The sequence below is a fragment of the Branchiostoma lanceolatum genome, chromosome 15 (assembly GCF_035083965.1).
Source record: "Branchiostoma lanceolatum isolate klBraLanc5 chromosome 15, klBraLanc5.hap2, whole genome shotgun sequence".
NCBI classification, from domain to species: Eukaryota; Metazoa; Chordata; class Leptocardii; order Amphioxiformes; family Branchiostomatidae; genus Branchiostoma; species Branchiostoma lanceolatum.
In genome coordinates, this window is record NC_089736.1 from 725,804 (window position 1) to 747,524 (window position 21,721).

The 21,721-nt window shown below is 45.0% G+C and overlaps 1 protein-coding gene across 1 annotated transcript in view; it reads right to left on the reverse strand.

Moving 5' to 3' along the window:
- Positions 1 to 21,721, reverse strand: part of LOC136420987 (titin-like) — an 85,031-nt gene that overhangs the window by 57,193 nt on the left and 6,117 nt on the right. Inside the window, exons 12-45 of the mRNA XM_066408129.1 lie at positions 21,024 to 21,306; positions 20,519 to 20,652; positions 19,865 to 20,024; positions 19,113 to 19,255; positions 18,483 to 18,639; positions 17,897 to 18,069; positions 17,292 to 17,421; positions 16,718 to 16,892; positions 16,183 to 16,330; positions 15,588 to 15,852; positions 14,944 to 15,243; positions 14,297 to 14,590; positions 13,508 to 13,795; positions 12,721 to 13,020; positions 12,229 to 12,380; positions 11,311 to 11,573; positions 10,804 to 10,994; positions 10,305 to 10,455; positions 9,805 to 9,941; positions 9,126 to 9,425; positions 8,655 to 8,759; positions 8,045 to 8,248; positions 7,368 to 7,646; positions 6,790 to 6,928; positions 6,118 to 6,287; positions 5,538 to 5,665; positions 4,985 to 5,156; positions 4,277 to 4,570; positions 3,636 to 3,844; positions 2,939 to 3,317; positions 2,324 to 2,481; positions 1,822 to 2,047; positions 1,204 to 1,425; positions 344 to 474 (exon numbers count right to left, since the gene is read on the reverse strand). Of these exons, the coding sequence (XP_066264226.1) occupies positions 344 to 474; positions 1,204 to 1,425; positions 1,822 to 2,047; positions 2,324 to 2,481; positions 2,939 to 3,317; positions 3,636 to 3,844; positions 4,277 to 4,570; positions 4,985 to 5,156; positions 5,538 to 5,665; positions 6,118 to 6,287; positions 6,790 to 6,928; positions 7,368 to 7,646; positions 8,045 to 8,248; positions 8,655 to 8,759; positions 9,126 to 9,425; positions 9,805 to 9,941; positions 10,305 to 10,455; positions 10,804 to 10,994; positions 11,311 to 11,573; positions 12,229 to 12,380; positions 12,721 to 13,020; positions 13,508 to 13,795; positions 14,297 to 14,590; positions 14,944 to 15,243; positions 15,588 to 15,852; positions 16,183 to 16,330; positions 16,718 to 16,892; positions 17,292 to 17,421; positions 17,897 to 18,069; positions 18,483 to 18,639; positions 19,113 to 19,255; positions 19,865 to 20,024; positions 20,519 to 20,652; positions 21,024 to 21,306 (6,960 nt within the window). The remainder of the gene's footprint in view (positions 1 to 343; positions 475 to 1,203; positions 1,426 to 1,821; positions 2,048 to 2,323; positions 2,482 to 2,938; positions 3,318 to 3,635; positions 3,845 to 4,276; positions 4,571 to 4,984; positions 5,157 to 5,537; positions 5,666 to 6,117; positions 6,288 to 6,789; positions 6,929 to 7,367; positions 7,647 to 8,044; positions 8,249 to 8,654; positions 8,760 to 9,125; positions 9,426 to 9,804; positions 9,942 to 10,304; positions 10,456 to 10,803; positions 10,995 to 11,310; positions 11,574 to 12,228; positions 12,381 to 12,720; positions 13,021 to 13,507; positions 13,796 to 14,296; positions 14,591 to 14,943; positions 15,244 to 15,587; positions 15,853 to 16,182; positions 16,331 to 16,717; positions 16,893 to 17,291; positions 17,422 to 17,896; positions 18,070 to 18,482; positions 18,640 to 19,112; positions 19,256 to 19,864; positions 20,025 to 20,518; positions 20,653 to 21,023; positions 21,307 to 21,721) is intronic.

Below are 21,721 nucleotides of genomic sequence, written 5' to 3' on the forward strand. Positions count from 1 at the left end.
TACAGTAAGATCTTTCAGCACAAGACATGCACATGATTCAAGGATCTACAGGTTTTCTCTAGGAGCTGGGAATCAGAAGCTGCAGCAAGGAAAGGAGGAAATGTCTTAGATCCAGTGCATATTTGCAAGAAAACCAATTCCTAAATGTTCTCATATAGATATTCTTTTGAAAGATACTAGTAGTTTGGCTTTGAGAGACTATATTCATGCAGCAAGTTTTAAGCAGCAAGAGTGTGTTTTGTATTACAACATTCAAGAGGACTAGTGGATGTATGACTATGAGCAAGATATCAAGGTATCAAAGCTGCAGTACCAGTAAGGACTGCTAGGATGTGTATCCTACCTTCTTGTTCTTGGTCCAGGCGATCTCCGGTATAGGCTTGCCCTTGACGTGGAACAGCACGTGCAGCGGCTGGCCGCGGTGGATCGTCATCACGTCCTTGAGTTTGTAGTCCAACTTCACAGTTGGGGGTGCTGAAAGAGATACAGCGATTAGAGATATAGAGTAAAAGTGTGGCGTTTTCTTGAGCAGAAAGTTGATAGAAGTGCTCTCCAAGTGTCTTACAAGAAATTCAGACCTGTCAAAGTCTAAAATGTTGTTATCTATTATCTTTGTCAAATGGTTATGATAGACAGGTCTGTCTACAAACATGACAACTAAAATGTTCTATGTGTACTGAAGAAGACCAGGGGACTGGTTGAAATCTTTTTTTTTTCTGGTTTAAGAAAAGCAGTATACTAAGCAGTTTTTCTCACCAATTTCGTCCAAATTTGGTGCGCCCCAATTCTTGTCTTTGAATATAGTTAGATCCTTTTCCATGTCTACAAGGCATTTAAGAAAATCAGTTTTTCTCACCAATTTCGTCCTTGCCGTGGTGGGCTCGATGGCAAGAAAAACTTACTTTTCAGATTTGCCTACTAGCATAGCAATCAAACGATGTTTAAGAACATCAGTTTCTCTCACCGATTTCGTCCTTGCAGACGACGGGAATGTTAGGTGTAGATGGCAAGAAAACCTTACTTTTCCAAATGTTTATGACAGATCTGCCTACAAGCATACCAATTAGAAGATGTTTAAGAACATCAGTTTTTCTCACCGATTTCGTCCTTGCAGACTAAAAACTTACATTTCCAAATGTTTATGACAGATCTACCTACAAGCATACCAATCAAAAGATGTTTAAGAAATTCAGTTTTTCTCACCGATCTCGTCCTTGCAGACGACAGGCGTGGTTGGCTCGGACGGCAGGCTCCTGATGCCCGCAGCGTTCTTGGCCACCACGCGGAACTGGTAGCGCTCGTTGGTCTTCAGGCCCTTGACTTGGTACTCGCGTTCCGTGATGACGCCCACGTGCACCTGGGTCCAGCTCTTCTCCTTCACGTCCTTCCTCTCCACGATGTACCCGATGATGCGGGCGCCTCCATCTGTAAGGAGGATGTGTTGGGTCATCCGATTTGTTAAAGCAAAGGCAATCAATCTTCCTGGCTATACATTGTCATCATCCGGCAAAGCTGGCGGCTAGGATGTTCTTGACTTCTTCCCTTTAACTCTTCAACTCTATAGGTCATATCCTCAAAGCAAAAGTTTATACAGAATACAGATCCAGATAGGAGGTCCACATTATATACAGGTAAAGCAGGGGAGAGACACTTAAGCACCAAGGAGATAAACCATTTGTATCGATTCCCAACTCTATCTGGGACTATATTAGATGACTCTTGAATTTACTACTTTAGTGCGCAGTTTTTAATTTAATATTGTTTTTTATCAAATCTCAGATGCAACTAATGAAATTGTCGTGGCCTAAGAGTGAGACTGACCAGTGGTAGGAGGATGCCAGTGCAGGCTGACGGAGGCCCGGGTCACGGCCGTGACCGTGACGTCCTTCGGCACTCCGACCGGGTCCATGGCGCGGTAGAACGGCGAGTTCTCGCTCGGCTTGCTCGCTCCGGCCGCGTTGTGGGCGAAGATACGGAACTCGTACTCCTTCCCCTCCAGCAGGCCGGTCGTCTGGATGCTCAGCTTCTTAATCAGGCCACGGTTCACCTTAAGACGCAAAGGAAGACGTTATAGCAACTACTTAATTAATTATTGCCATATTCCTTTTTTGTAAAAAAAAAAAGATAGCACAACACACTGCTTTTCGGATGGTTGGGGTCTATCTATGACTTTGGCTATTCATATCAATAACACCTTTAAGAGCTACAATAAGCAAGAGCCATTCCTTTGAATCCATGGGCAGGTAGCTAAAATAGGGGAAGATTTATCCAAAGACTTTATTTTATGGTAGGGCATAGCAATCACTTAAGATAAGTAGCTCACCTTCATCCAGCGCTGGCTGGTGCGCTCGCGGCGCTCCACGATGTAGCCGGTGATCTCGGATCCGCCGTCGTCGGTTGAGGCGGTCCATTCCACAACCATCGACTCCTTCGTCGTGTTGAGAACAGACACATGCGGCTCACCAGGTGGCGACGGCACATCTGAGGGGGTGGAACACAACCATGTCATTCAAATGCCTAGTTTTTCACAACCCCTCTTTATTCTAAAGAAGGTAGCCAGAAACATAAACATGTCATTTCATGACTTAGTATTTCACAAGCCCATTCCTAAGTCTTCTACAAGTAAGAAAGGTGGCGATGGCACATCTTGAAGTGGAACACTACAATGCCACTTAAACACCTAGGTTTTCTCAAGCCCTCTATACGTCAGAAAAGGTGATCAGATAGGCAGCAACCGAGTGAAATAGAACATTCCAAATATGCAAAACATTTCGGTACACTGTGTTACTGGAAGACTTTGTCAATGTTTGAGATGTACTGAACACTAGACTTCACAACTTATCTGAAGAGTTATTGTATAATACACAACTGTACACATACAGGATTTGACTATAGAGATAATGTATTTTGAAACAAGTTGCTTGTAAGAAAATCTCACCATATGGATACTTGGCAATGACCGAGTTGGATCTCAGCGGGGGGCCGACTCCAAACTTGTTCTCGGCGCTGATCCTGAAGAGGTACTCTGAGTACTCCTTCAGCTTGGTGATGCGGAGAGACGTCCTCTTCACGCCCATGCTGACGTACGTCCACGTCGCGCCGCGGTTGTCAGACTTCTCCACGACGTAGTTGCTGACGTCGCTTCCACCGTCGTCCGTCGGAGCCTTCCAGTTCATGGTCAGCGACTCCGGCGTGACGTCTTCGAATTCCACGGGTTGCGCAGGCGCGCCTGGGCGACCTATGACCCGGATGTTGATGTCTGCTTCCTGTGAGCCGAGCTCGTTCTCAACGGTAATGTTGTAACGTCCGGCATCAGCCTGGAACGACACACAAGACGTTAAGCTAAAGAAATTTCCTTTTTCTTCGAACATGCTATCGAAATGACATACATGTATCACAGAATGTCAAAAGGAAACAGTTAAATACAATTGTACTTTTTGACATATATAAATGTTTGAATGAATTCACACTCCAAACAAGTTTATAACAAGTTAAAAAATATATGTTTCAAGTTAAATGTAAAACATGCAAATTTCTAATCACCATTTTCCTAATTAGTTACTTTATTTAGGAGATAAATAAGAGAATCATGAGGATGGTTTTTCTAACAACTTCAGAAGTTTTGAGGCATGTACCTTCATGCACTTCTTGAAGATGAGTTGAGCGGTTCCGTTGGAGGCTTTAGTCGAGACGCGGTCCGTTTCGCGCAGCTCGCCCATGCCCTTCTTCCAGGTGACCTTGGGGCGAGGCGCGCCGCCGAACGGCACGTCCACCACCAGGTCGGCTCCCTCCTTCAGCACGATCACGTCAGAAGGAAGGGCTTCCACGTCAATGGAGCCAGGAGCTGAGGGGAGACACATAACATACAATTTTTAGTGCTAATTAGAATAAGTTAGCATTGCCATAGTAAATGGTCATTAGACTATCAGTAGACTAACCCTTGCAGAAGCGTAAAATCTAAATTTAGACTTACTTAGAACCAGGCATATTCTTTCCAATTCATCGTCCCAACCCGAGTTTATACCTGAAATTCAATCAGTTACAGTAATTCTTTTGTCCTTTATTCATCTTGCATACATGTCCTTTTGATAAGACCTAAGGCAGTACACATTGCCAGTCATGGCCCGGTGCTTGCAGCCTACTGTACAATACATGTATTGCATCAGTAGATTATGTACATGCTGCATGTAGGTTCAGACCTTCTTTAGGTCAGATCTTGAGATATAGTAGCCTTCTCTAAGCAATCACAGGAAAAATACGTCTTTCTGTGACTCACCCAGCTGTTCCCTTGCGATGACGGGTCCGACCTCTGCCGGCGGGCTGACGGCGCCCATGTTCTGCGCGAACACGCGGAACACGTACTCCTGGTTGGGGATGAGGTCCGCCACGGTGTAGCGCAGGGCGTTGATCTGCGTGCACTTCTCCCACTCCTCGCTGTCAGTGAAGCGCTTCATCACGATGTAGCTGGTGATGCGGCTGCCGCCGTCGTAGTCGGGCTTGTTCCAGCGGAGGGAGATGTGGGTGGGGGTGATCTCGGTGATCCTCACGTTCTTAGGTAGGGATGGTTGATCTGGAAAAGTGCAGACAGCGCATTTTTAGCTACCAGTTACTGAAAACTCCATGTCTATCTTGAAATACAGAGCACATACGGCTAAACCGAGAAGGTTGACTTAGTCCACCACACGCAGACTACACTAAAGATTTCGAACTTCAAAGTGCTGCTTACAACTATGTACATCTAGCTTATATCGCCATCAGCAAGAACATAGAGTACGTCTTTACAAAAGTTCAAGAAAGTGACTGAGCACCTCACGTAGAGTTTATTATTATTAATTGCAGTTAAAGTACGCGTGTAAACTACTACAGCTTCTCAATTAGAAAAGCCTATTACTGCCTAAGACAATCATATCCCACTACCGTTAAGGACAACAATCATTACTAGCTGATTCCTTAAAGAAAACAGTAAGATGAGGCAGGAACTGACCGACAGGGTCCTGAGCCAGGGTGGGCTCCTCGGTGTCTCCGGGTGCGCCGGGGCCGAAGTCGTTGACCGCGACGATGCGGAAGTTGTACTTGTTGCCCTCCACCAGGTTACTGATGGTGTAGGCTGTCTTCACGATGTTGGCATCAACCGTGGTCCACGTGGTTCGGCCAACCTGCAAACAAGACGCAGAAGTTAGACTAAAGTGAACAACAAGGAAGCAAATATAAACCGTAAACAAAACGAAGTGTTGAGAATAGCTGTAAAAATGAAAAACACGAATCATGCCATGATCCTCTCAGTGTTGTACAGTTGCTGAATGTAGTGCTAATTATCACCATTTCGTAATCGCATCAATTATTTCCTACCCAGCTGAATTTTTGATAATCAGAGATGACACAATGTTGCAGATCGATGTCCAGACTTGCTTGGTATTCACGAATAACCATTGTATCAACAAAGCAAACATTTAGGTGAAAACACGTACTGCACTTTTATGTCAAAGCAAGCAGTCCTGTGGCAACATCACTTGTGCAAGCTAAGTTTTTTTTCTAACCTGGCGTTTCTCCAGGATGTAGTTGTTGACGGGCTTGCCGCCGTCCTTGCTGGGCGGGTCCCAGTCCACGATACAGGAGGACCGCGTCACGCCCTTCACCTCTATGTTCTCAGGTGCGCCGGGTGTGTCTAGATAAGATGATAAGATCTGTCAGTTATATTCTCATGGACAGAAAGAATTGAAAACTAAAGTAAATACTATGTAACACTACGCTGGTACCTATACATTGATATGATTTTTAAAGAACGTTTAAAATAGATTGGAATAGATGTTTACTAAAGGTCTATCTAAACAATGTCACATTGTTTGGTTTTTTTTCAAATGATATCTTTCTTCGTGTTTGTCGTTGTGCTACCCACTTGCAATTTGATATCAAAGCTTTAAGTGCAACCTAGATGCCAATCCATTAAGCATGATACTCATAATGAGTAAATATGGATGTAGAAACAAACACCTGTCCAACTTACCCATAATCTAGACCATGTTGGCCACAGTGTCGGAACCGTGCTATTGTCACACTTTGCAACAAACGATACTTCAAAACTATTAAGCTGGATGCAGAAAATCCAGTCTAACTTACCCATAACCTTGACCATGAAGGCCACAGTCACGGAACCGTGCGCGTTCTCCACGGTCAAGTCGAACCGTCCGGCGTCGCGGCGGTCGCAGCTAGGGATGACCAGCTGGGTGATGTTGTCCTCAGTCTCAGCCTTGGAGCGGTTCGGCAAGTCGCTGTCCTCCTTCTCCCACCTGCAACAACGTAACCGTTAGATTGTCACACTTTGCAACAAACGATCTACAGGCATTCTCGATGAAGACTAACATCGCCACAAATTGGTGCCTTTTTGGCAAAGATGGGTCTAATAGAATTCTTAATGCAGACTGACTCATACGTAATGTTTCAGACTGGTATTTGCCATGATTCTTCCTCAGTGTTATGTATATTATGTTACTGAAAGTAGGACCAGAATAATTCTTACCGAGCACATCAGGTACGGACATTCCATGAAATATATTTTAAGCTATAAACTTGGTAGTTATAGTCTTCTTGGTATTAACATGGAATACACATGATAATTCCGGGGAGGGACTGTAAAGAGCTTGTAGCTTGGCCAGAGGCAGGAAATAATGCTGATGCGCCACACCACAATTAGAGGAGAGACAATTTTGTACTATGTATCAGCATGAACTACACATGGGCGTATAGTATCTTCCCCATGTTAACAGTGCTAAAATGTAAGTCTCCACGTACCTGCACTCTGGCATGGGCCTGCCACGGATGGTGGCCACGAGTCTGAGCGGCGCTCCGGCGTTGAACTTGACCATCCTCTTCAGGCTGGAGTCCAGGAACACCTCCGGGGGTTGGGTCAGGTCACGCACCTGCACAAAACCTGGGGACACATCGGGGAAAGGTGTGTTAGTCAACGGAAATCTGGCAATTAGTTTAAGGTGGAATTTGAAGTCGTCACTACTCTAGATACTGAACTCCCATCCACTATAGTTGATATATTGGATCAGTAGTAATCTAGGGAGTTTTCTGACAACAATAAAAATTGGTACTAGCTGTTGGCACACGAAAATGTGTCTGGCTTGCTTGCCTGGGATAGTATGTCAGATCCCAAACTATAGATGTTATGATTGTCTTTAATTGTTCACCTAAAAATTATACATACAAAGGTATAGTTTTGGATAAAGGGGGACGTTTTTCGGCTTTTATACTGGCTATTCCTGGCTATTGTGATACATTGGTTGGCCACTGAGTTTGTGTACTAGAGCCGTGTCTTTTGTCAAAAACATTCTTGAGTCCTTGCATCAGAAAATCTATCTCACCTGGCACAGGCTCGGGATCGCCCATAAGGATCATGTTCACGGCGCTGACGCGGAACAGCAGGGCGTCGTTCTCGGTCAGGTTCTCGGCCACGTACTGCGTGTCCCGGATGGTCGACTTGGAGTGCACCTTGAACCAGTCCTCGCTGTCGATCTTGCGCGCCTCGATGACGTAGCCGAGGATACGGCTGCCTCCGTCCTTCTCGGGGGGCAGCCACTTCAGCGACACGGTCGAGCGCGTCGTGTCCTTACACTCGGGGTTGATGGGTTTGCCAGGCTTGCCTGTAGAGGAGGGAAATTGAAGATTGTTTAATAAATCTACACCTATTTTCAATCTTGTCCTATGTAATGTATACGACTTATCAAATGGAATTAGCTGTGGGTTTTTTCAATCATTCTTATACTGCTGCTGTTTCTGCTGTGCTTTTTTCTGTTTCCTGTTTCTGTTTCATGTTTTAGAATATGTCATCACAGTTTCATTATTTACCACAAACTCAAAACGTGTTTTCTAAAGGGATTTTCTAAACTTGTTTGAACTGTCAACCCTTCAAAAACACACATATTGCACCAAACTGACTGTAGTTCCAGGATCCTCTTAAAAACAGGTAATTTACCTGAATGGACAAGTCTAGATACATACATAAGTATTGATAAACAGCTAAAATCGAAGATGTTCCTACCTGGTGGAGTAGTGCACATGGTGGGCGGGGTCGCCTTGGTTGCCGGGGACAACCCAGCGGCGTTCATGGCGATGACGCGGAACTCGTAGTCCAGGTCCTCGATCAGGTCGTCCGCGAGGTAGGTCAGCTCGCTCGGCCCGAGGGCCAGGCGGGTCTGCCGCTGCCAGCGGACCGACGTGCGCTCCTTGCGCTCGATGTGGTAGCCTGGAGGGGAGAGAACAGTTTTGGTTAACATTCCTCCTGCTGTCTGACCCTATAACCCATACAGGTTTGGTGCTTAACGGCTACCTTAGCATGCTGAAGGTTATATTCAATGTTTCCAGCATATATCAGTATTGTAATTACACTGTCAGGTCACTTCATGTTGCTCAAGCCAGTAACAATGTAGAATCTTTTCACAAGCTTATCCGTCTTTCTCTGAGTCAGTAGTAGGCTGAACATAATGACATGGTGTGACATTCAAGTCATTGAAATTTGACGTAAAAACAACTTTGAATAACATTTCGTAACAGCTGGTTACCAGGATAAAATAAACAGAAACCTATCATGATCCCACAGTCCTTGCTGTTCATATGCACAAAAGATCAACGGTAAAAGGTGATTCACTGACCTGTGATGGGGCTGCCGCCGTCGCTGTCGGGCTCCTGCCATGTGATGGTGATGGAGTCCTTCGTCACGTTGCTCACCTTCAGGTTGACTGGTGCTGTAGGCACGTCTGGAAAAGGTACGAATAACGCGTTACATGTAGCTCTAGGTACTAATGGCTAAAGCACTTGGCTGCATGGAGTAAAGAGATCATAGCAATTATGGTTGTTGCAGTACTATGGTTCAGAGATTTGTGTCATGTAGTTGAACTGCAAATAGGTCATTTCTAATCACAGATCGAAAGATCTACCTTAAGTTTAGTGGGGCAATAGAAATGAGCAAACAAGGAATAAAGTAGATGGATTTTTGATGACAAACAAGCATCAACTCTGTGGCTCAAGTTTGTGGATAATTTTGATTACTCAATGCAAGTCTGGCATTACTTTTGCATGATTCTTTAGTCAGAGGACAAAGACAACAGAAGATAGGAGCTCACCGAATGCCCACTTGGCGATGATCGGGCCGATCGTCGTTGCGGGACCGATGCCGTTGAAGTTCTGTGCCCGGACGCGGAAGAGGTAGCTAGCGCCGGCCGTCAGACGGGTAATCTTGTACGACGTCTTCCTGACGGCACTACTGACCTTCATCCAGGCGTCGGGCGTCTTGGCGTCGCAGCGCTCCACCGTGAAGCTGGTGACAGCGATGCCGCCGTCGTCTTCAGGGGGCTGCCAGGTGATGGTGGCGAACTCAGGTGTCACCTCACCTGTGGCGAGTTCTATTGGGGCTCCGGGAACGTCTGAAATATGAGTGAAATTGTTATACAACTGGCGGCAAATAGGCTTGTATAATTACATTTTAGGTTGCCTTTTTTCTTACAGTTGTTTGTTCAAGAATTTGAAGAAGTACTCAAGATGGCAGCTGGTACTTACAGTAGTGTATATGTATGTCTGTAAGCCCTCTTCAGAATGTATCACACTTAACTCAAGTTCAGATCTTTAAGTTCAGAAGATAAACCATTACTTCTCACACACATGCATCATACGTCGTGTGATACTTGCCATTAGATGCATGGGCCAATGATTCCAACAGCTCTTAACCGGTCCCCTGTTAGGGCTACCCTTAAGGCTTCTAATGTGTGCCGTAATGTTAGGTAGCAAATAAATCTAGCCACGTACCCATGACGGAGACCTTGATGACCTGCTTGGCCTCCCCGCACAGGCTCTTGGCCTGCAGGGTGTACTCTCCGCTGTCCGCGCGGACAACCTTCCTGATCGACATGGTCGACACCTTCCCGGCCATCTTGAACGTAAGTCTGGGGGAAAATAAAGAGCTTTAGAATATCGATCTTCCCACAAAAATGCTGAATCGTTAATCTTTGTATGCATTTACACTATACACGCAGTTCCTCTCAACCTGCTCAGGATACAAGACCGTTAATCAGCTTTGGGGATTTTTTTTCGGAATCTTTAGATGTACATGTAACTACCTCTGTTCTCTGGATGTAGAAAAAATGTAGCAAAAATAGGATTCAATGATTATGATAGTTAACACATCACAAATTCCTTGTGGCAACTATCCTCAGCATTTTTACCTGCCTATTGGATACTACCATACTACTACTATACTACTACTGCCACTACTACTATTCAGTTTGAGATAAGAATGAACTGCTCACCTGTCGCTCTTGACGAGCGGGCGGATGCCCTTCAGCCAGACGAGGTCAGGCACAGGCTTGCCCTTCACAGACATGCTGAGGTCACAGTCCTCGCCGGCCTTGAAGGTCATGATGTCCTTGGTCATGTAGGCCAGGCTCACACTTGGTGGCTCTGTGGTAAGCGGAAAAACAACGTCAGAATCTAAGACCAAAAAGCGAACATATCTATAATTGAATCGAATTAAATACCATGATCTGATTTACATAACTTGAGCTGCATCTCATCCCGACCGCTGTTCTCTAGTTATAAACCTCTTTCTGTTTATATCGAGGCAAAACTAGTGTGGTGCAGCTTGATATTTCAACAGTACTGCATTCCCCGCTTTTCGCTTTTTTAACGAGTTTGCTCAGGCCACAAGGGAACTGAACTAACGCTCACTGAAGCAGCTTAGGCAAGCTTGACTAACTAACTTAATAAGATAAGCAGGGGTTTGATATGGGAACGTCAAAGACCACTTACGAAGATCGTCCTTGCAGATGACGGGGATGGTCTCGTCGGAGGGCGCGCTGATGATGCCCGCGGCGTTCTTGGCGCGCACGCGGAACTGGTACTTGCTGCCCTGGCGCAGACCCTTCACCGTGAAGTGGCGCTCAGACGACGGGATCATGATCTGGTTACACGTGATCCACTTGGCTTCTTCTGGGTTGTATCTTCATTGAAAACAAAATGAAACCGACTTGTTGAAAATCATGTTCCTTTACAGAGGCTCTGTTCACATGTAACGAAAAGCATTAAAATGAACATTTAATTGGCAGCTCAGTAGCTACATGTATCAGCCGTTGATTTGTCATTGATTTTGTATAACACTGTGAAGTTTAGATGAAAGACAGAATGCAGCTGCAGGACGTCTCAATGACTGCAGATGCAGAAACTAGTAGATAATGATAATAATGTAAAGTTTTGTAGCCTATTTTAGTCGCTATTGCTTGCTTAAGCTTTAAGAAATGGGGAAAAAAATTAACTTACCTGTCGACCCAGTATCCGATGATCCTGGCTCCGCCCTCGCTCTCGGGCGCCAGCCACTCCAGCGACACGGACGAGCGCGTGATGTCCACGATCTCGACGCGGCGCGGCGCGCTGACGGGGTCCTTGGCCAGGGTGAGCGGGGTGGCCTCGCTGTGCTTGCTCGGGCCCGCCGCGTTGAAGGCGATGACCCGGTGCTCGTACTCGCAGCCCTCCAGCAGGCCCATAGAGCGCACTGTCAGGTGCTTCATCGGCACGCGGTTTATCTGTACGGCAGGGAGGTTTTTGTGTGGATGAGAAACATTGCTATTTAAATCTAAACAGAATAGCCTCTACCAGTCTCCGCGGGTCGCTGGGGAAATAGTAGAAATTGGCCAAATAGAGTCAATTGTATGAAGGGAGTCGGCTACGGAGAGAGGGTCCAATAGGCAACGTGGGAATGTTACCCTCCATGGCCATAGTCCCCCGGCAAATGTTATCTCTATTTCCGACGCGGTTAGTCTGGTAGAGACTATAAACAGAATACCTTCATCGTCTTGCAGCTTGGTACAATAGCTAGATGTTGATGAAAGTCAATAAAACCAATGGTCAGGAATAAGGGTGCATTGATAGTATTTTTTTTCTAAAATGTTTCACGACTGCACAGTTTTAATGCCAGTTTCTGTAGGTCTAGAATTTGGATTTCATTACACAACAGTGCCATTTCTGAGACTATGATAATGTTACACACATGTTTTTGAATTGATATTATGATAAGAGAAAGCACTCATTTAGTATAGCCATCGCAAAGGACAGTGAAACAGTACTGTGATAAGTTGGCTTATGTCAACTTGTCATTGGTGAAGTTTCACAAGAAAACAAGGCAGGAAAATATAGCTAGCTTTAGAAGAAACTATGAAGAAGTTGTGACAGGTTCCTGACCTTGACCCAGCGGTTGCTGTTCCTCTCCTTCCGCTCCACGATGTACCCGGTGATGTCGGAGCCGCCGTCAGAGGCGGACTCCTCCCAGGTGATCGTCATGGAGTCCTTCTGGACTTCTGACACCTTGGGGTTCCTTGGCTCGCTGGGCGGGTCTGCAAGACGTTTGGGAAGACATTGTAATTGTCCCAGAAAGCATGTCATTACAATTAACAATATTTCATATTGCTACAAATGCTAGGCTATGAATGCCCACATCGAAAAGTTTTACAACAACAATATTTCAGTGTAAATAGTACACATTTGTGCGATATCAAAGTTTATGATGAGTTGAACATTTTTAAGTAGACTTACAAGCATCTACTTAACAAAATGTAGCTCCTTCTTTGACCTCATTGCAAACATGGTGCTACAAAATAATTCAGTCTCTTCTTGCACATATCAAGGAACATTTGCAATGAAACTGATCAGAAGTGTTCTTAAGACAATGCTTACCGTATGGCAGCTTGGCCACGACAGACTCTGACTTGAGCGGCGAGCCCACGCCGAAGCGGTTCTCAGCGCTGATCTTAAACAGGTACTCCTTGTTCTCCGTCAGTTTCGTCACCTTCAGCTGCGTTCTCTTCACGCCCGAGCTGACGTACACCCAGGTGGCGCCGCGGTTGTCGGACTTCTCGATGACGTAGTTTGTGACGTCACTTCCGCCGTCGTCTGTCGGGGGCTTCCAGTTCAGGACGCAGCTCTCGGGAGCAACGTCCTCGATTACAACTGGGCCGTTAGGCGGACCGGGACGGCCTGTAACGGAAAACACAGGTTAATATCTTATAGCTATTGTAAGTATCACATAGCTAGTGTTTCTCAGTGACCACAGAAATGTATGGACGTAAACTGCACACATTCTCAATCTATGATCTAAGAAAATAGAATACATGTCAAAATGCTTGGGGAAAGAGTGCCATCATCATTCCACTATTCATTGTTTTTATTGGCCTTTCGTGATCGACTAGCATTATCAAGGTAGAAAAAGATAAAATATACAAATTGCACACACCCTGAACAGTAACTTATTCATGTACATGTAAAGGGTTTCAGTCAAACTCAAGACTTGACAAAGGCTCACCAATGATCCTAAAAGAACAAGGTTTTGTACCCAAGAAAACTACATTGAGGTTAAGGTCAGGCTTAAGACCTGTGGAGCACTGACCAATGATCCTAAAAGAACAAGTTTGCGTATCTAAGAACACCATATTAAAGTTTTAGTCAAGACTTCATGAGCCCTCACCAATAATCCTAACGTTGATGTCGGCAGTCTGCGACCCGGCGGGGTTGGACACCTGTACAGAGTACTTCCCACCGTCGGCCTTCACCACTTGGCGGATGTTGAGCATCGTCACGCCGCCGCCGGTCTTGGTCGAGACGCGGTTGGTCTCGCGGAGGTCGCCCATGCCGCGGAACCACTGCGCAGTGGGCGCCGGGTAGCCGTGGTACGGGATGCTGATCGTCCAATCAGTGCCCTGCTTGACGATGACCTCATCGCCCGGGATGGCCGAGAGGTCCAGAGTAGCGGGCACTGGAAATGGAAAGTTTTACATTGCATTATATGAAATTATAAATAGACAGCTTCTAATGCTAACAATCTAAATCATTGAAGGGATATGATTTCTTTGGCTATTCATCAGACAAAACATCTAAGATGCTCAGAGTATTAGGCACTGGAATGGAAAGTTTTGCAATATTTTTTTGTAGTGCTGCATATTACAGAATGCACTAGGTCTAAAACAAAAGCGTGCAACATGACGAAAATTGCTCTCACCTATAGTGTTACAATCAATATCCTTAAAGATTACTTTCAACAGTCTATTTAAATAACGAAAGGATATCAATCTGTCATACAAGGACTCCTACGAATGTTTTTCTGTCTTCTCAAGTAGGTTCAAACACACAGCATTACGCGATACCGTTATACTTTCATTTGACACTTTGAATGAATCCAACATTGTAGAGAGCTTCTGAAATAAGTCCATTTTGCCTGTTCAAAAGACAAACACGTCGAAGTTCTTAAGATGCTTACGGATGGGCTCCTTGGCAGTGACCGGTCCGATCTCCTTGGGGTTGCTGGCGGCGCCGGTGTTCTGCGCGAAGATGCGGAGCATGTACTCCTGGTTGGGGATGACGTCCGTGATGGTGTAGCGCAGAGCGTTGATCTGCGTGCACTTCTCCCACTCCTCGCTGTCCGTCATGCGCATCTCCACCACGTAGCTGGTGATGCGGCTGCCGCCGTCGTAGTCCGGCTTGGTCCAGCGGAGGGAGATGTGGGTGGGGGACGTCTCCGTCACCTCGAACTTCTTGGGTGGGTCAGGTTGGTCTGGAAAGGTGAAACATGGGAGCTTGTCATCTTCAGATACATTAAGGCAATTATAAACAACACTTTTAAGGTTGCATTGTTGTCATCAAATACGTATAAGACTATTCATCAGTCAGTTTCGTGCTACTTTTTACACCCGATCGGTCTAGAAATGTGAAAGTGGACCTTGTCCTCATCAAATACATGTCAAATACTGTAAAAAAAGTGGTTGCCTTTTCACGATATATTCTAAAACAAAGCTTAAGGTTGAGGCTAAGGACTGGGGTATGGCGAATGTGACACAATGAGAAGCTGCTTCTTAGAGCTGCGCAAAAAGGACAGTTTTATGGACGCAGAATGACTCTGTGACTCACCGACGGGGTCTGTCGCCGTGATGGGCTCGTCCAACTCCCCGGGCTCGCCGTAACCGAAGTCGTTCTCGGCGATGATCCGGAAGAGGTACTGGTTGCCCTCGATCAGGTTGTAGACGGTGTAGGCCGTCTTGACGATGTTATCGTCCACGGTAGACCAGGTGTGGCGTCCGACGATCTTCTTTTCTAGGATGTAGTTGTTGACGGGCTTGCCGCCGTCCTTGCTGGGCGGGTCCCAGTCCACGATGACGGACTTGCTGGTCACGCCCTTGCACTCGATGTTCTCCGGTGCGCCGGGTGTGTCTGGGGTAAAGAGGGTGTTAAGTTAGTTGTGCATTGTACAGAATTCATTCAAAGGAAGACTAGTAATAGAGCTGTTAGTTATCAAGAATAAATGATATTGATAAGCCTTTCTTTTTTTTCTGAATTTTTTTTTAGTATAATGCAGTTCCTGTTGCTTCTACTGAAATCATTCTAAAGAAGCAACACTAAAAAGATCATGTCATTTTTCTTTGGAAAAATAGTCCAACAAAGAAGCATCAGGTCCAGGAGCAGTAACTTATTACAAACTGCAAAAGATTTTCTATGATCGATATCTCTGCATCATAAATCATTACGTTTTCAGAGAACAAATCCCTTTGACGTACCCATGACTTTGACGTTGATGGTCCAGGAGGCGGTTCCGAAGGCGTTCTCGGCGAACATCTCCCAGACGCCGGCGTCCCTGCGGTCGCAGGACGGCAGCATGATGGTGGTGTGCGTCTCCGTCGTCTCCACCTGGGAACGGTTCTCCAGGTCGCTGTCCTCCTTTATCCACTTCGCTGTGGGCTGGGGCTTGCCAAATAAGGGCACTTGGATGCGTAGGGGGTTCCCGGCATGCACCTTCATGGACTTGGCTGCGCTTGGGTCCACCTGTGAGGAAAGATATAATGGGACACATTAGCATCATATCTTCTAGCAGTTGCAATATTCAGTAAGAATCAGCAATGTACGTATATAATGTGAAAAGAAAACTGCTACCATTTCGTTGTTTGTAGAAGTCTATATCAGAAGCTGGTTTTCCCCTATATTGGGTAATTCTACTGTCAATTATTTTCTGCTTCATGAAATGTCTTAATGGCAAAAAGTCTTCATAGACTGCAATACATCTCAGAGTCTCTAGATTCTGATATTTTGTACAGCCCCAAAAGACTACTTTGGTAAGAGCCTTTTTAAAGCCATGTAAATCTAAGCCCCACGTACCTTGATAAGAGGCGGAATCTCCATGTCGCGCGCCTGGCACCATCCGGGCAGCTCGCCGGGCTTGCCCATGCCGATGTCGTTCACCGCGCTGACGCGGTATCTGTAGCCGGGGCCGGTCGTCAAACCGTCCACAACAAACTCACAGATCCTAAAAAACACGAACACAACACGTCAGCAGTGTTCAATATACTGTGAACATCAATTTGTTGGTTTGCATCTCTGCTGTCTTATCATAATAGCCAATATTGCGAAAATGATGCTGTATACTAATTTCAGTACCAACATAGGCCGCTTATCTACAAGGACTACAGTAAGCAGTAACCTATACTTCCAGGGTAAAATAAAACAATTTTGACAATCTTAATCAAAGTTCTATCCAAGAAATTGTATAATCTAAGAAGGAAGCACTTCAGAGCAGAATGGACTAAGATACCAAAATCATTCAATTACCAGTCACCACAGAAGTTGTAAAGAAAGACAAACAGAGAAGCAAACAAACAAACGAACAAAGAAACAAATAAACAGATGACCTCACCTCAGAACAGTCTTGGTGTGGCACTTCTTCCACTCCTCCTGGCCCATGACGAGCATCTCCAGTACGTAGCCCTGGATGCGGGAGCCGCCGTCGCGCTGAGGCGGCTGCCACCGGACTGCGTTAGTCGTCTTGGTCGTCTCAAACACCTCAACGTCAGTCGGGGGGTCTGGAAGACCTGGAAGGAAAGAACATGGTTCGTAAGGCCATGAATTCGAGTATAGATTTGAAGAAAACTTTACTTGCAAACTGAAGCCAGGTATACATGCTCCTGAGCCAAAATGTACTGCAGAGATTTTATTATTCCTTAAAATGAAACTAGTACAAATAATGTGCCTTACTACTTCTTGACATCTTACTCAAATCAGTAACATTTAAGCAATACATAACAGTTACTAAAGGGTATCAATACCATGTTGATGTTTCTACAAAATGGCATTAGCTAAGCTATAGTTGCGAAAAGCTGCCAAATCTTTCTTCTCTGGATCAACATGGCTTTGTAACTTGCAACTATTACCAAGTGAAGCGTTTTACAATGCAGCATCAAACAATGTGCTAATTTGTGAAAGCCACTTACCGACAGGGTCCTGAACAATAACAGGTGCAGACAGGGGGCTGGGCTTGCCGAATCCGGCCGTGTTCTCTGCCACGATGCGGAACTCGTAGTCCAGACCTTCCTCCAGTCCGTCCACCTGTAGTTTCAGCTCCTGTATACAACACAACTCGAGTAAGCTATCTTGTCCATACATCTGGTCAACATTTAGACAAGTCCATCTGCTGTGAGTGACCGTAGTACGTACGTAAAGATTACGTAAATAAAGAGCTTTCCAAATGATGCCTTTTGATTCCATGTAGAGGAAAATGACATTCAATTCATCATGTGATTATATCATTCGCCAGAGGTAGAAATCTAATTTGTACTGAACTGATTATTCTGTCTTAATACTTAACATTAGACTACATCACTTGAATTTCTGGACTATACCACTGTTGTTTTCAATCTTAGTTTGAATCTACTGCAACAGTTGCTGTTCACAATCCCTGTTCATATTTCCTGTCGTTGTTTATATTTACAGCTGTTGTTCATATTTATTGTTGTTGTTTATATTTACAGCTGTTGTTCATATTTACTGTTGTTGTTTATATTTACAGCTGTTGTTTATATTTCCTGTTGTTGTTTACCTGGATGGAGCGTCGGGTGATCCTCTGCCAGCGCACGCTGGTCCTCTCCTTCATGTCCACCACGTAGCCGATGATGTCACTTCCGCCGTCGGACAGCGGCGCGGTCCAGGACAGGTTCAGCTTCTCGCGCGTGACGTCACTAACCTGCGGCTGGCCCGGCTGAGCGGGAACGTCTGGGGGAGGAACAGGTGTGTTACTTTTACTTCAGGGAGGGACAGGTGTTTTACTTTCACTTCAGGTGTTTTACTTTTACTTTCACTTCAGACAAGTTGTACACTTTCTTGGAAGACTCAAAGATATAGAATGACACAAGAGTATGAATTCTTTTAAGGGGGCAGTTACTTTTTCAAAAATCCACATAAATACATTGAACATATGAGATGTAAATTTGCGACATACAGGTATGCAATAATTTTATCTCTGATCTCTACTTTTGGACGGTGAAATAAGGGTGTGTTAAGAATTTTTTGTGTATCTCAATCATATTTGCTGCACATGTACCATACTAAGGATGTCATACAAGTATGGGATGCCAATACTAATATCATCATCAGATGTTTTCTTTCCACAAATCTCCAAGACTTACCAAACTGGTACTTTGCGATGACTGCCTCGGACAGCAGCGGCTCTCCCACCCCGTGCACGTTCACAGCGAACACGCGGAACTGGTAGGTCTGGCCCGGAGACAGCTTCGACACCTTCAGACTGGTGCGCCGCACAGCGCTGGATACCTTGATCCACAACTAGAGGGGGCGGTTTTAGCCATGATAAGTGTGTGCAAGGTCTACAAGTAACTATGTTAAGAAGTATACTAGTTTGTACATGGTGTCATAGAATTGCTATGGATGTGTCAATCTGCCTGTTCTGCATTCTAACAATGAAACTTGTCCACAGATTTGTACAACGTTTGATAATTTTGAGCCCAAAACTTCGCATTCCATGCTTCACAGTTCTGTGGGATTAAGCTATCTAGACAAACTTGTACATGCTGCTATTTACAACAAAAGATGGTTTTGTAAGTATTGTCATCAATGACGCCCTTTACAGAAAAGAAAAAATGTATATATAATCCAGGTGTTAAGGCACATTTTCTGAAGATGTGGAATGAGTGTGTATTGGTTGGATTGGGGTTGTATACTACACTTTGCCAATTATTTTCCCGGTTTCTACTAGTATATCATCCAGGTATTAAGACCAAGAGTGGTGCATGACCCACCTGCTGCTTGACGTCCATCCTCTCCACGATGAAGTTGGTGATGGTCGCTCCTCCGTCGTCCTCCGGCGGCTCCCATCGGAGCAGGCAGGACTCCGGAGTCACGTCCGTCACCACCAGCGGGCCCAGGGGCTTGCCTGGTTGGGCTGTGGAGCACGGGAGGAAAAATGTCATTTAAGCTCAGATTATCCAACGTGAAGGGCTAAGAGTCCCAAAACAGACATAGGTGTGTTTTGAAAGGAAGTCGTATTCTTAGGAACATCCGTTCGATATGTTGTGATGTTTTTGATAACAAACCATGATAAGAGAGGGGTTAACTTATAATAAGCATTGTTCTGCATGATGGTACCCAGATTCGTGTATTCATTTCTTCAACAACTGAAGTTAAACGTTTTGATTTCGACCAGTTTTGTCACACGGGAGTAAAATGTCATTTTAGCTCAGATTATCCAACGGGAAGGGCCGAGACAGAGATACATTGTAGGTGTGTTTTAAAAGGAAGTCTTATGAACATATGTTCCGATATGTTGTGGTATCTTAGAAAACCTTCAAAAACTATGACAAGAGAGAGGTTAATTTCTAAAATGCACTGTTCTGGTACCCAGGTGCAGAATCGGTTCTTGTATTCATTTCTTCGAAATCTCAAGTTAAAACTTTTAATTTTGGCCACTTTTGTCACACTGGCCTTGCACTATTATCAACTTAATGCAACGTTTGCCAAGAGCTTGAAGAACGTGCATGTTGTAGTTCCGTACCGAAGATGTTGACGTTGATGGTCGCGCTGGCGGCGCCGCTGCTGTTCTTGGCGGTGACGATGTACTCGCCGGCGTCGACGCGGCCGCTCTCCTTCACGTGGACGTGCGCGTCCTTCTTTCCGTCGTACGCAACGTCCACGCGCTGTGTCTTCAGCAGGGCCTGCCGATAGACAATAGATGCATTGAGGAAACAGTTTGGTGATAAAGCCTTTTTATCTATCTATCTATCTATCTATCTACTGTATTGATCTATTTACAGAGCTGAAGCATCAGTATCTCTAGTATTACGCATCACACACTGTGTCGAAAAGGTATTTTCCACTTAAATGTGTTTCAGTTTCAATCACTTTCTCTAAGCCTAAGGTGAGATATGGGGGGAGATAGCCTTTTCATGGCTAAAATTGTTTACAAATCAACCTGGTTGCTAACTTGGCATGCGCTACAATTGCATTAAAAATGTTACAATTGAGGTAACTATAAAGCAAAACTTTCGCAATACAAACTGTATAAAGAGGGATTGCTGGTGACAGGAGTAAGCATGTATAGCTAGCTGTATGATTTTATTGTAAAACGTAGTTGGTTCTTTCTGTTTTTCTGTGAGGACTAGCTGCTTTTACACCAACTATGATGATGGAGACCAAGATATATAAATACCTTTCCATTCCTTGTCCATGAGACTTCGGGCTCGGGCCGTCCTGTGATGGCCACGGGGATGTGGAGCGTGTCGCCCTGGCTGATCGCCATCTTGTTCTCCTTGATGCGGTAGTCAACCACAATGACTGGTGGTACTGTGGGGAGGGGGGAATAAAGGTTAACCTTCAGCATGCTAAGGTAGTCTTTCGGCACATTGATGTACTAAAAGGCAAAGTGCTATTCAATTATTACAAAATGCTGAAAGTTTCAAATGATCTGAGTGCCTTGCTGATTGCAGTCTTAATGATCCAAATAAACCACAATACGAGCTTTCCAAATAATGCTATTTTGTCTTGAGACAATGAAGGAAAAAATAGTCAGTCGGTAAACGTCCACAGTTACTGTAGTATAATCAAACACAGGTGCTTTGAGTGCTTCTTATACTTATATCCTGCACTATCTTTATTACAACATAACGTTGGCTTGAAATATGCAAAATGTGACGAAAACTATCTTGAATAGTTACCAAGGTTATCCTTGCACACGACCGGTAGAGTCTTGTCGGACGGGGCGCTCTTGATTCCAGCCGCGTTCTTGGCGATGATCTGGAACTCGTACTTCCCGCCGTTCTTCAGCCCCTTGATGGTCTCCTCCAGTTTCTGCAGGAGGCCGTGGTGGCACTCCACCCACTTGGGCTCCTGGGGGCCCACCTCGCGGCGGAGCACCTGGTAGCCGATAATGCGGTAGCCGCCGTCAAACGCGGGGCGGCGCCACTCCAGGGTTACGGAGGAACGGGTGATGTCTACAACCTGGGGTTACAAATACAGAAAACGTTCAGACTTGTGTTGCTTTAAAGTGACTAGAGGTTACTACAGGCTACAACCATACAGCTATCAGTCACGTAGGTCATCATCCCTAGGGGCATGCAGCATGACGTTCGAAAATAAAGATAAAACAAATATCAAAGATACCACCAACATTTTATTGAGAAATGTTTCAATCTGAATTATGATATACTGTCATTTTACAGCTTTTGTTAGCCTAAGGCTAAGGCTACTCTATGGAATGATTTAGTCATAAGAGTTTCTGTTTGACTTCTGTGAAACCGTAAGAAATTTAGAAACGTTTTTGTTTTTCATCACAGGATATAGCAAACAAGGTAGATTTCCTTGAATGAATGAATGAATGAATGAATGATTTTTTTCTGCACAAACATGTGTAAAA